Source organism: Trachypithecus francoisi, unplaced genomic scaffold (assembly GCF_009764315.1).
Source record: "Trachypithecus francoisi isolate TF-2019V2 unplaced genomic scaffold, Tfra_2.0 Lachesis_group1, whole genome shotgun sequence".
NCBI lineage: Eukaryota > Metazoa > Chordata > Mammalia > Primates > Cercopithecidae > Trachypithecus > Trachypithecus francoisi.
Window position 1 is genome coordinate 82,545,868 of NW_022681454.1, and position 14,648 is coordinate 82,560,515.

At 34.3% G+C, this 14,648-nt stretch overlaps 1 protein-coding gene across 8 annotated transcripts in view; it reads left to right on the forward strand.

Annotated features, from left to right (window-relative positions):
• The window catches only part of FRYL (FRY like transcription coactivator), a 297,483-nt gene that overhangs the window by 177,682 nt on the left and 105,153 nt on the right, over positions 1-14,648 (forward strand). For 6 of the 8 annotated variants that reach the window (XM_033214725.1, XM_033214724.1, XM_033214728.1 and 3 more), the window contains 6 exons: positions 731-832; positions 4,009-4,053; positions 6,916-7,019; positions 7,217-7,325; positions 11,250-11,336; positions 14,408-14,579. In XM_033214725.1, the coding sequence (XP_033070616.1) occupies positions 731-832; positions 4,009-4,053; positions 6,916-7,019; positions 7,217-7,325; positions 11,250-11,336; positions 14,408-14,579 (619 nt within the window). The remainder of the gene's footprint in view (positions 1-730; positions 833-4,008; positions 4,054-6,915; positions 7,020-7,216; positions 7,326-11,249; positions 11,337-14,407; positions 14,580-14,648) is intronic. The other 2 variants (XM_033214731.1, XM_033214729.1) reach the window with 1 other exon arrangement.

The window sequence follows — 14,648 nt, forward strand, 5'->3', positions numbered from 1 at the left end:
ATTTGTGTATCTAAACACAGAGAAGGTACAGTAAAAATATGTTGTAACCTCAGGGGATCACTGTCATAAAGTGATTTTAGCAGCTGTTTTCTGTCTGTTTATATCTTTTCTATTCAGAGAGTAAAGGCATTTTTTTCTACCTGTCTATTTCACATAACTTTTATGTAGCTTGGAGAAGGTTTGGAGAATTGGTCAAATATTTGACCATCTAAACTAGAGATACAGTAATAGTAAACATGGATTGTGCCAGGCATTGAACTAAGTACTTTGCACTTTTTTTTATCTTACTTTAAGCTTCACAACCCTGTAAGATATTTGTGATTATTGTCCTTCACTTTATGTGTTTGGAAAGTGAGGCTTAGAGTACTTAATGTAGCCATCGGGAACATATTTGACAAACAGAAAGCTAAAACTTTAATGCTGTCTGTCATCTGATCCCAGGGACTAGTCATAACCACAAAATGGATGAGGGACTAATGGGTTGAGGGAGAACTAATAGCATGTTCTAACTCAGAGAGGTATGCTCAGTCAAGGAATTTTCCTCATAGAACATTTACCCTTTATCTTTCTGTGTTAGATTATTCTATGAGATTATATTTCTTATTACAAATTGGAAAACTGCTTAAAAGATTTGTTTCCTTGCTTATGAGAATAAATGAAATATAAAATTTAAAAGTCCAGTGCTTTTCGATGAAAAATGTTAATTCTGTCTTTTCCCCATCTCCTATAGGCTTTATATCCACTAATTACCTGCCTTTTATGTGTCAGTCAGAAACAATTTTTTTTAAATAACTGGCACATTTTCCTACAGAACTGTTTGTCACATTTAAAGGTAAGATGTAATCACGCTTCTGATGTGTAAATACTGACTGGTATATTTTGTTTATGCATATAAATTGGTTATAAACAGTGCATAATGAAACTTTTGTTACTATTGGTATACTTGAATAGTAACACTTTGCCACATTCCTTTTCTTATACATACTTTATTTCTTCTGTAGGGAATCGTGTATAGATATCAGTAAACTTTTGATTGAAAATTTAGTTTGTCCTAATGAATGCAAAATTGTACCTTTTTTAGTGATATGTATCTTAAATCTAGGAATATTTGTTAATTCTTTTAGAATTATAGAGTATTAATCTCACAAAACCTTCTAGATACTTATTTTGTCTTTTAAGAAAATCAGTAATGTTGGTTTAAGTCTGAGCAATATGAGAAAAAGCTTTGATAATATCACTAAATTCACATTTAAATATGCCCAGCCATATCTAAAAGTTGGTACTGGATCCGCACAGTTGTAAAAGCTCCTGAAATGATTCTGACTTGAATGAAAGGGTACTTGTCACTAACATTATTTGGCACATCCATATTCAGCCTTTCTTACTCCTGAAAACAAAACTGTGAGAGATAGAAGGATCATTTTCTTCCCAGGATGCTCTGCTGGCAGGATCCTCTTTTCTTCTCTGGGTAGGAACACAATTCTGACAAAGTGTGGGAATATTCTTCAGCTGCATGTCGTGTGAATGCTTGATTTGAATATTCTTTTGATATATACTTAGATGAGCCTATTTGAATATTTGCTTGCAAGTTATAGTAATATTGCAGACATGACATTCCATTTCCTGGCATTCCTCTAAGTTAGATTTGAGACTGAAAACCTTATACTTTGAAGATAACGGAACCAAGGCAGATAGATAGAGTAAGTGACTTGTCTCTGGCTATGCAGCTTGTTGTGCTCTTGTAGAAATAGGACTGGCTCTTCTTTCATACTTCAGGAATGATCCACTGGATGTTATCCTGTACGTCTTTTTCATGATTTTATGTATCATTTTCAAAACTGCCTCAGTTTCTTAGGTATACGGGATATATGCTACTTTGAGAAATGTTTTTGTCTATTTTCCTTCTAGATAAACATTGATATTACTCATGTTTGGATGAGAATTTATATACCTTCTTTGACTATTTATGAAAATTCCCAGGGCCAAATCAAATTGATTAAACTCTTTATATCATGCAACTAGGAAATAAATTTTATTTAATTAATTACATTATACTTGTTTCTGTTCTTAGTTTTGGTAATTTGTACAGATATAGGGACCAAAAGAGAATCGATCATTTTTCTGAATAGTATGATTTTTCATACGTTCATTAAAATATTTTTAAGATACACATTTAAATGTTTCTGGAAGACTGCTTTCTTTCATGACAGTTCATACTTTTCTGTTGCTTGTTGGAATTTTTATATATATACGTTTCACCTAACATATTTGCAATACTTCACAGTACCTTAACTTTTTTTTGTCTTAAGGCTTTCATTTAAATGCTCTGTTTTCTTTGAACCCTTACCTCCTGTTAAATATTTCTGGCATATTGTTCATTTTCATTAATGGCTATGTCAATCTGCCAGGCTAAAGGAGATAAGAACCACTTAGCATGAGGATTTGGAATATAATTGTCTTGGCCATTAACCCTTAACTTACATTAAGGCTCTATTCAGCAGAAATTTTATGAATTGGCTCATGTTTATTAAGTCTTAGATAATGTGGCTGCTCTGCGTAGTTGAGGTAAGGAGTTGAGCCTTGAAGGAAAAGCTATGCTAGTTATCTGTTGTAACAGTTATTTATTTTATGTATCGGGAAAATTGATCCAAGATAAAGGCGTTACCTAAATTATTTTGAGATCCATTTAATCTCTTGATACTAAAAGCCTAAAACAATTTACTTTTATTAGACCTATACCTTTATTTTATTTTATTATTTTTTTTTTTTTGAGATGAAGTCTCACTCTGTCACCCAGGCAGTAGTGCAGTGACATGATCTCGGCTCACTGCAACCTTTACCTCCTGGACTCAATCAATTATCCTGCCTCACCCTGCTGGGTAGCTGGGATTACAGGCATCTACCATCACCTCCGGCTGATTTTTGTATTTTTAGTAGAGATGGGATTTCACCATATTGGCCAGACTGGTCTCAAACTCCTGACCTCAAGTTATCCCCCTGCCTCAGCCTCCCAAAGTGCTGGGATTACAGGTGTGAACCACTGTGCCCAGTCTAGACCAATACTTCTTATGAATGGTTTTTATTACTTTTTAGGATGCTGCATCCTCTAAGTACAGAATCTCATTTGATTTTTACTGTACATGAGGCTGAAAGAAGACAAACAAGTAACCCATGTTTCGGGAGCGAGCATGGATTTGTGTCCATATTCACATAGTTCCATAGCTCTTGCTCTTCTGGTCCACCATGTTAATTCTGAATGTAGTATAAGGAATGTTGTTGGATATAAGCACTGAATATTTTAAGAAAACATGTTAGCAATAATTTGAGGATATTAAAAAGGCATTATTCTCTAGAGTCATAAGAATAAATACGATGAAGTTCAAGACACCTTATGATATTACACAGTTTTAAAAAATTATCATACCAGGTTTTAAAGTTGATGACCATGAAAAATGAGCTTTATCCCTATATCCCATAAATAGTTTGTGACAGAGTGTCACATTATTTTCACTGAAAAGTTAAATCTTTAATTTTTGTCCCAAGCAGAATTTGGTAGACTCCCATTCCCATATCTATATTAATTTAGGTGCTTGTGTGAAAAGTGATTATTTAAAGTTTCTGGAGAATTATTAAGAGAGATAGGTGAATAATAAGAGTAGATATCATAGAAAAATAATTTGGAGTTTTTTTCAACAATCTATACTTATTTTCATTTAAAAATTTAAAGTTGTTTGAACTGAAATACAGTGCTTTAAGAAAAATTCTAAGAAAAATTAGGGAGTTAAAACTTTGTTTTCTCTTAGTTGGAATATTATAGGTGTATCTCACATGATGCCCAAATCGTGAAATTTTTTTTTCTTAGTGTTTTTGGCCACTGTCTTGGACATTTCAAATTTCTTCTAAATAGAGACCTTGGTGAGGAGCTATCTTGTTTTGTGCTTATTTTCATCTAACATGCATGTGCTGCATCTCATGTTTATGTTTGCTGTCTCACATTGCTTTATTTAGATGCCATCTAACAACAGTATCAGAAAACAAATAGAAACACTCCAGGTGAGTTGTGTCGACATTACAAAGTAAAATACTGCTTTATTTCCTTTAAGCGTGGCATTTGTTTTTCCTTTTCCCATTGTTGCATTGCATGTCTAATGTATTTATTCCAACCTGCTTCTAGTATTTTAAGAGAAGAGTAGCACACAGCAGAAACATTCTTCAGAGGGTTTAATATCAGTATGGCCCCAAGAAGATGAATTTAAGAAATAGAACTGATACTGAATGCTGATTCTTCACCAGAATTCCTAATTTTAAAATATTCTGTTTAACAAACATTTTCTAGCTGTTATAAATGAAAATGTTTTAAATATTTCCAGTGAAATTAAGGGATAGTAGCTTAGATTTTGAATATAATTTATTGTTGTTGTTTTTATTTTTAATTTTTGTGGGTACATAGTAGGTATATATATTTATGGGATACATGAGATGTTTTGATACAGGCATGCAATGTGAAGTAAGCACATCATGGAGAATGGGTATTCATCCCCTCACGCATTTATCCTTTGAGTTACAAACAATCCAAGTATACTCTTTAAGTTAATGGAATACAATATTGACAAATTAATTTTTTAAACTTTATCCTATTGATTTGTTTTTTGTTTTGTTTTGTTTTGTTTGTTTGTTTGTTTGTTTTAATTTTTTCAGAGAGAGAATCTTACTAACCCAGGCTAGATTCCCAACTCCTGGGTTCAAGCTGAGACTTCAGGCTTGCACCACCATGTGTGGCTTTACTGGTTTGGGTTTTAAACAAATCATTTTTTTAGTTCACAGTAGAAAAAAAGAAAGAAACACTAAAATGATAGTGGTCAAAGACTATGTTTTACTGACATACCAAAGTTTTGTTTTATATTAAGTTCATTAGATTTTTATTTGTATAATTACTCAAATTAGATTGAATATCTTTGTTTAAAGCTCAGATAAATTTAGGATGATTTTATTATTCAGACATATAGCAGCATTGTAGCAGCTGAAAAAATAATAATTGATTTTTATCACTTCTCACCTTGCTGTTTTGTCATTGTGTGAATGCCAGCTTTGTTTTAAAATCAAGTTTTTTCATGCCAGATACCTCATCACTTAAGATAATCCAAATACTTTTATATTTAATCATTCATATGGTAACAGTTTTTATGTAGAATAGGACTTAAATATTTTTAATGTATTATTTTTAATAATATTTTGAAATTCCAGTTTAACAATATGAAAGTGTTATTTCATGTGTACCTAAAAACTAATGAGACTTATTTAAGACTGTATTTTTTTAGAGCAGTTTTAGATTCACAGAAAAATTGAGAGGAGGGTACCGAGATTTCCTGTGGGTAAATTTCCCTACCCCCCTCATACCTAGCTTCCCCCATAATCAGCATCCCCCTTCAGAGTGATACCTTTGTTAAAACTGGTAAACATACATTGACACATCTTTATCACACAAAGCCCACAGCTTACATTAGTGTTTGCTCTTGGTGTGTTGTACATTCTATGGATTTGGACAAATGTATAATGACATATATCTACCATTATAGTATCATGCAGCATATTTTCACTGCCTTAAAAATCCTTCATGCTCTACCTATTCATTTCTCTCTACCTTCCTAACTCCTGGCTGAACTATTTTGACATGTGATATCTTAGATTTAAATGATAGAAAAGAAAATTATGTTTTCTTAAAGACATTACTACAGAATGCTTGGTTGTTATATTTGTAGTATACATTATATGTTACTTTAGTTACATTAGTAACAAACATAATTGGAAATTACTGGGGGAGTATATTTGAAATTTGGGATCATTATGGATCTGGCAGTGGAGAGAGGGATTGATACTGAGAGTCTAATCAGCACAGTCACTGATCCTCCATTTTTAATTATGTCAAATCTTTATCCAAATAGATGTGAAAAATCTAAAATGTAAATTCACAATCAGTACATCCTAAAACTAATCAATGGATGTATAGTTTCTCTGTGAAAAAAGGAGATTATTAGCTACATTTCAAAATTTACAATTAAATCTCATTGCTTTATTGGTCATTTGAGGACTTTATTTCTTATAACAGCTAGAATGAAGAAAAAGTTCGCTGATCAAATTGTAATTGAAATGGAATGACTGTCTGATTCTAAATAATAATAATTTAAATAATGTCCTGATTCTAATAAAAATTATAACACTTAATAGTCAATGAACGTTTAATACATGCCAGGTACTCTTCCAAGTGCTTTACAGATATTAACTTTACTTCTGAGGTAGGTGCCATATTTTCTCCATTTTAGAGATGAGGAAATTGTGACTCAGAATAATATAACAATGCCCAAGGATGGAGCTTGGATTTAGTCCCTGTTTTTCCCAGTTTTAGAGTTCATGCTCTTAACTCACTATTCACTCATAAGGATATACACTTCATAATATTCTGCATTATTTCGTAAATGCAAATGACTATAATACCATTTGGTGTTCCAAATTTTAACTGTATATGGGCTACAAATGAATTATGCCAAAAATGAGTGATACTTTTTCAGTTGTTATGTCAGTATTGGAGTGTGAACTGTTTATCATCAAGTAAGTTTATGTGTATAATTTTAGAATTCTTAGAAATACTACTATAATTTTATTTACTAAGTAAAATTTAGTAAATAAAATTTTAGTATTTTCTTTTGAAAGTATAAGAAAGGACCCAATTTCCACATTTATGGTTACTTTCGAGCCATATATTTACCCTATGCCAAATATGTACCTGTGTATTTAAACCTATTTTAGACTGAATACAAAAAAGATGGGCTTTTAGTTGTTGACAGAGAATATGTTTGCTCTTAAGTGATTACAAATATTTTAATAAATTTATTTTTATTCTCTTTTGTTTTCAAACAGAATAAAGATCCTAAAATGTCTCGAGTTGCACTGGAATCTTTGTATAGATTATTGTGGGTTTATGTAATTAGAATAAAATGTGAAAGCAACACTGTAACTCAAAGGTGAGTATCTTTGCTTTAAAGTGCGTTAAAAATAAATTCTTGTTTTTAAAAAGCACACTATTGGGAATTTTAGTAAACATTATACTTTGTGGGTGAAATATGAATTCTGTCAATATATTATGAAGAATAGGAATAACTTTTTGCTAATATGCTGTTGATGTCGTGATCTCATTATGACTAGATCTTTTTCCCTATAGTCGTCTTATGAGCATAGTGTCAGCACTTTTTCCAAAAGGCTCACGAAGTGTGGTTCCTCGTGACACACCTCTCAACATATTTGTGAAGATTATTCAGTTCATTGCTCAGGTGAGTGCTTCACCTCATAGTATGTGTATGTATGTAAATTGTTAGAGTATTGTAATCACTTGGAGCTTTGAAATTTTGTATGCATCTAAAAACATAATAACACAACATTGAATAAGTTTATTTCATTAATCTACACACTTGTAGATAGAAAGAAAATCCACGGGTGGAAGCACTTTTTTTTTTTTCTTTTATTATTATCCTTTAAGTTCTAGGGTACATGTGCACAACGTGCAGGTTTGTTACATATACATGTGCCATGTTGGTGTGCTGCACCCACCAACTCGTCATTTACATCAGTTATAACTCCAGTGCCATCCCTCCCCCCTCCCCCTTCCCCATAATAGGCCCTGGTGTGTGATGTTCCCCTTCCCATGTCTAAGTGATCTCATTGTTCAGTTCCCACCTGTGAGTGAGAACATGCGGTGTTTGGTTTTCTGTTCTTGTGAAAGTTTGCTGAGAATGATGGTTTCCAGCTACACCCATGTCCGCACAAAGGACACGAACTCATCCTTTTTTATGGCTGCATAGTATTCCATGGTGTATATGTGCCACATTTTCTTAATCCAGTCTGTCACTGATGGACATTTGGGTTGATTCCAAATCTTTGCTACTGTGAATAGTGGCACAATAAACATACGTGTGCATTTGTCTTTATAGCAGCATGATTTACAATCCTTTGGGTATATACCCAGTAATGGGATGGCTGGGTCATATGGTATTTCTAGTTCTAGATCCTTAAGGAATCGCCATACTGTTTTCCACAATGGTTGAACTAGTTTACAGTCCCACCAACAGTGTAAAAGTGTTCCTATTTCTCCACATCCTCTCCAGCACCTGTTGTTTCCTGACTTTTTAATGATTGCCTTTCTAACTGGTGTGAGATGGTATCTCATTGTGGTTTTGATTTGCATTTCTCTGATGGCCAGTGATGACAAGCATTTTTTCATGTGTCTGTTGGCTGTATGAATATCTTCTTTTGAGAAATGTCTGTTCGTATCCTTTGCCCACTTTTTGATGGGGTTGTTTGTTTTTTTCTTGTAAATTTATTTGAGTTTTTTGTAGGTTCTGGATATTAGACCTTTGTCAGATGAGTAGATTGCAAAAATTTTCTCCCATTCTGTAGGTTGCCTGTTCACTCTGATGGTAGTTTCTTTTACTGTGCAGAAGCTCTTTAGTTTAATTAGTTCCCATTTGTCAATTTTGGCTTTTGTTGCCATTGCTTTTGGTGTTTTAGACATGAAGTCCTTACCCATGCCTATGTCCTGAATGGTATTGCCTAGGTTTTCTTCTAGGGTTTTTATGGTATTAGGTCTAACATTTAAGTCTCCAATCCATCTTGAATTAATTTTCATGTAAGGAGTAAGGAAAGGATCCAGTTTCAGCTTTCTACTTATGGCTAGCCAATTTTCCCAGCACCATTTATTAAACAGGGAATCCTTTCCCCATTTCTTGATTTCCTCAGGTTTGTCAAAGATCAGATGGCTGTAGATGTGTGGTATTATTTCTGAGGGCTCTGTTCTGTTGCATTGGTCTATATCTCTGTTTTGATACCAGTACCATGCTGTTTTGGTTACTGTAGCCTTGTAGTATAGTTTGAAGTCAGGTAGTGTGATGCCTCCAGCTTTGTTCTTTTGACTTAGGATTCTCTTGGCAATGCAGGCTCTTTTTTGGTTCCATATGAACTTTAAAGCAGATTTTTCTAATTCTGTGAAGAAACTCATTGGTAGCTTAATGGGGATGGCATTGAATCTATAAATAACCTTGGGCAGTATGGCCATTTTCACAATATTGATTCTTCCTATCCATGAGGATGGTATGTTCTTCCATTTGTTTGTGTCCTCTTTTATTTTGCTGAGCAGTGGTTTGTAGTTCTCCTTGAAGAGGTCCTTTACATCCTTGTAAGTTGGATTCCTAGGTATTTTATTCTCTTTGAAGCAATTGTGAATGGAAGTTCATTCATGATTTGGCTCTCTGTCTGTTACTGGTGTATAAGAATGCTTGTGATTTTTGCACATTAATTTTGTATCCTGAGACTTTGCTGAAGTTGCTTATCAGCTTAAGGAGATTTTGGGCTGAGATGATGGAGTTTTCTAAATATACAATCATGTCATCTGCAAACAGGGACAATTTGACTTCTTCTTTTCCTAACTGAATACCCTTGATTTCTTTCTCTTGCCTGATTGCCCTAGCCAGAACTTCCAACACTATGTTGAATAGGAGTGGTGAGAGAGGGCATCCCTTTCTTGTGCCAGTTTTCAAAGGGAATGCTTCCAGTTTTTGCCCATTCAGTATGATATTGGCTGTGGGTTTGTCATAAATAACTCTTACTATTTTGAGATACGTTCCATCAATAGTGAATTTGTTGAGAGTTTTTAGCATGAAGTGCTGTTGAATTTTGTCAAAAGCCTTTTCTGCATCTATTGAGATAATCATGTGGTTTTTTTCTTCGGTTCTGTTTATATGCTGGATTACGTTTATTGATTTGCGTATGTTGAACCAGCCTTGCAAAGTGGAAGCACTTTTAATTGAAGAGGGATAAACAACATATCTCATAATCCTAATCTTAGTGCATTTACTAATTACCTCCTGAGTATCTTGAAGGATTTCTTAGAAAACTATTTTCATCGTCTATGTTAATCTAGGTTCTTAGATACTGATAATAGAATCCACTCTAGCTAGTTAAACCCAAAGGGATCTTGAAAGGAATGTAGATAGCTCAGAGAATTTATAGTAGGGCTGAAGAAATGAATTCTAGTCTGAACGACAAAGAGGAAGCTGCCACCTTGGCCAAAATGAAACACCCACCAGACAAGGAAGTCACCACATGTGGGTATGCTTCAGAATCACACAGCTTCTGCTACGGTCCTCACCAGTAAAATAGATTCATTTTTCCCTGTCTTCCTCCTCCTCTTTACATATCCCAGTTCCCAAAGAGACTCACATGATTATATCACTTGGCAGGGTTTGAATTATATCCTCAAGTTTTTTGTTATATGGGATCCTGAGAAGTACAAGTTTAGCTTTCTAGCCTTTGCAGTAAAGGAAGGATTATTAGAGGGGGATTAAATGAGTGTTAATGAGCCAATACAAGGTTTTGGTTACATTTCCTTTTGGGACATCCACCTTGGAGAAACATAGGTAAGGTTGCCTCCTCAACATGGGAAAATGCTATGATTCCAGAATATTAGTTTTATTCTCTTTCAACTGAAACTGTAGCAATCTAGATGATCCATAATACAGTTATTTTTGACAGTGAAGAAATAAAGAATATTTAAATAGAATTAGTATGTTGTTATTTACTAGAGCACAAAAGTAATGATAATCGGATAAGTATAACAGTATCAGTAAGATTGATAAAAGCAAATTGTGCTTTAGATCAAGTGTTCACAAAACTTGCGACATTAGATTGCATCTATTCTTTTTTCCAGAATTGTACCCACTCCCTTGAATTAGTTACCTTCCTCCAGCACTCCACCAGAATTATAAAACTCCTTTCAAACATCGGTTAATCTTGTTAGTTAACTTTTTTACCCCCTGGGAGATTTCCTTCCTAGAGCCCCATTCTTCCTGACCCAATATGAACTCACTGCTCTCTAGGCCTGCTGCCTGGCTGTTGTCTTGGGACTTCCTTTCATTGTCATCCTAGGAATTCTTTCACTTTGAATTTAACATGATTTTGGTGAATGAATGTTTAAAACTTTTATTCTGTTGGTTTGGGTATTAAACAAATTATTTGATAATTAAATAATATACTTATAATCATGTATTTTAACCTTAATTCATATGTATTTTTCTTCTGTTCAACTATGAACTTTTTTAGGGCACAAACCTGTGTTGTTGTCATTGTATATTATATTTATAATTCTTAGCATGATGCCTAACACATAGTAGCAAGTTATAAGGATTTTTTTTTTTTTTTTTAAGGAACGCTTGGATTTTGCAATGAAAGAAATAATATTTGATCTTCTCAGTGTTGGAAAATCTACTAAAACTTTCACCATTAATCCAGAGGTAAAAAAAAAATTATAATGTAATAATGTAAAATCCTAATATATATTTTTTTTAAGAGCATGATTTCTGGAATCAGAACTCTTAGATACAAATCCCAACTCTACTTCTAATAGTAGCTGTGATTCAGGGCAAGTTACTTAACCTTTCTAATAGCTGGCCAAATGATTTAATAATAGTTTTTTTTTTTTTTTTTTTTTGAGACAGAGTTTTGCTCTTGTCGCCCAGGCTGGAGTGCAAATAATAGTGTTTAAGTGTAGTGGAAAATAATAAAGAGGCCAGGCGTGGTGGCTCATGCCTGTATTCCCAGCACTTTGAGAGGCCAAGACAGGCGGATCACCTGAGGTCGGGAGTTCGAGACCAGCCTAATCAACAGGGAGAAACCCTGTCTCTACTAAAAATACAAAATTAGCTGGGCATGGTGGCACATGCCTGTAATCCCAGCTACTAGGGAGGCTGAGGCAGGAGAATCGCTTGAAGCTGGGAGGTGGAGGTTGCAGTGAGCCAAGTTTGTGCCGTTGCACTCCAGCCTGGGCAACAAGAGCAAAACTCTGTCTCAAAAAATAAAAATAAAAATAAATAAAGAAAGGAAAATTTTATCAGGTTAGTCAGCTCAGCTGGCTCCTGGAAGTTATAACGTGCTTAGGTTTTGTTTGTTTGTTTGTTTTGCTTTACATTATTTGTATTTAAGGTGTTCTTCAATAAATCTCATTCATTCAACACTTACTGAGCACCTGAAATGTGCCAGGCAATGTTCTAAGTGTTATAGAAAAAACAAAAATTTGTTCCCCCCCGGCCAAAAAAAAGTCAGCATTAAAAAAGTGAATGTTATATCCTGCTTCCATGGTCTCATTATTCACAGTAAACTCTAATTCATTCTTTAGACGTTAGATTTTCCGGGTTTTTCAAAATATTTCATAAATTCTTTATTGGAATCTAATTACATTTGAGAATATAAAAAGGCAAAACAGGTGTTGTCTGTTTTCTTTTTTCTTATTTATTTTAAATTATGATCTTGATCCTATACATAGTCAAATCCTAAGATATGTGTTTATGTGGTTAACAAATGAGTTGGAAAGATAATGCAGCTTTTCATTTGTAATATTTTTAAGATAGTTTAATAACTATTTCCAGATTTTGAAAGTGAGCAAACATGATTGTTTGTATAGCTGACATACTTAACATGTTGGGGGTACATGTATCCCAATGGGTGTAGAAGGTAGTTCACTAGAATTCGGGAAGAAAATAAAGCTTTTATTTATATATTTTTTTGGTTTCTACCAACAAAAATGGTTTCCAGCAACAAAAATTATGAAACAAAAGATATTTTCTTGAACATCCATTTTAAGAAAATATTCACTCCATTGAATAAATTTATTTCTGAAAGCAAGTTTTTTTCTTACTGAAGTTCTCATACTAGGAGTAAAAAAAAAATCAGTTCTGGTTTTTTTTTTGTGGGAGTGGTGATTGTTATTTATTAGGTTTACTTTGTTGTGATTATCTTGAATCCGTATTTTCTTTTCAAGAACTTTTGTAAGAGCTAGTTTAATTAAACCTAGATAAAATTATCCATTAGCCCATTTAATCAAATACATGCAAATTGCAAGACATTGAAAGAATGTATAAGTGAAGCTACCTCTGTCAACTCGACTACATTGTGGAGCTTTTCTGCTTCTTTCAAGGTGTCATCTTTGACTATGTGACATGTGACTGACTTTGTGATACTTAGACCAAGGGAGGGCACTAGTACTATGTTGTATATAAAGATGAGTGAAGCTTAAAATTTTAATCTTACTTAGATAAAAAATATATATAAATAAGAGCTTTATTTTCTTCCCATATTCCATTGAGATACCTTGCACACCCACTGGGATGTGTGTACCCCACTTGAGAGACCACTGGTGTAGATCAAAGATAATGACAGCTCGGGCTTAGATCGTAGTGGTGCAGATAGAGGAGCATTCACTGAGAAAAGAAACACTGAGAAGGAATCAAATCTGGGGCAAGGTCATGCATTTGGATTGAACATGTCTAATCTGAGGCATCCAGGTAGAGGCATCCAAGTAAGAGATGTCGGATGGGTCTGAGGGTCTGAGTTCAGAGAGAGGCCAGGCTTAGAATTTGTGAGTTATCTGGTATGGATGGTAATTGAAGTCATGTAAGTGTATGCAGTTGCTTTGGGAGGTAATAAATAATGATAGGAGAAGGCAGCCTAGGAGAACCTTGCCTTGAAGCAGTCTAACATTTAATACCCAGGTAAAGGAGGCCAAACCTGAAATGCAGATAAAGATGACACAGCCAGAAGTGGAACATAGATACCAAAGGAAGGGAGTGTTTCAGGGGAGAACGGGTACTTGACCTTGTCCATGTTGCTGGAAAATCAACTAGCATGCTATAAATAGGCCCGCTGTTTTGAGCAATATGGTCACTGATGAGTGAGAATGGCTTCAGGGAAGTATTTGGGGAAAGTTTCTTCCATTAAGATAGCAAGTATACTTAAGAGAAATGGGATATACTCAGTTGAAAGGAAAATGTTGAAGATGCAAGAAAAAAAAGATGTAATTGGTGCTATAATGTTTCCAAACATGCAAGAACAGATGGGATTCCAACAACTAGGAAGACTGTCACTCCCTCACTATACCAAGAGCAAAAGGGAGGGAGAACAGGTGCAGGTATAAGTAAATTAGTGTGATTTGTAAAGAGAGATTGAGGAAAGTTGGTGATTTTTTTTTTCTTTCTGTGAAGTAGAAGACAAGTCATTTGCCTAGAAAGGGGAGGGGACGGGACCGTAGGAGGATAGGAGAGTTGAGGAAGAGGATTGCTATAAGCCTTAGAGACAGTAAGGAAGCCAGTCAGCTTCAGAAGTAAGTGAGTGGCATTTGGGGATTTGATATTAAAGCAAACTCTAATGCTTGGGCTAGTTAAAAATGTTGGACAGAAAGGTTAGTGTTCCTTCTATCTTCCTTCCTTCCAACCCCTCGCACTCTGATGTTAACTGATGAAATATTTCTAACATGCAAAAAGGGTAATTTATGACACTTATCTCTTCCTTTTGAATTTTTTTTCCTTTGAAGAGAATGAACATAGGCCTCAGAGTCTTCCTTGTAATAGCAGACAGTTTGCAGCAGAAAGATGGCGAACCACCCATGCCAACAACAGGAGTTATTCTTCCCTCAGGAAATACTCTTCGTGTAAAGAAAATTTTTCTCAATAAAACCTTGACAGATGAAGAAGCAAAAGTCATAGGTTAGTTTAACTGAAGTTAAATAAGTTGCTTTGTAATACAGTTTCATATTCTTTTATAAAAGTCTGATC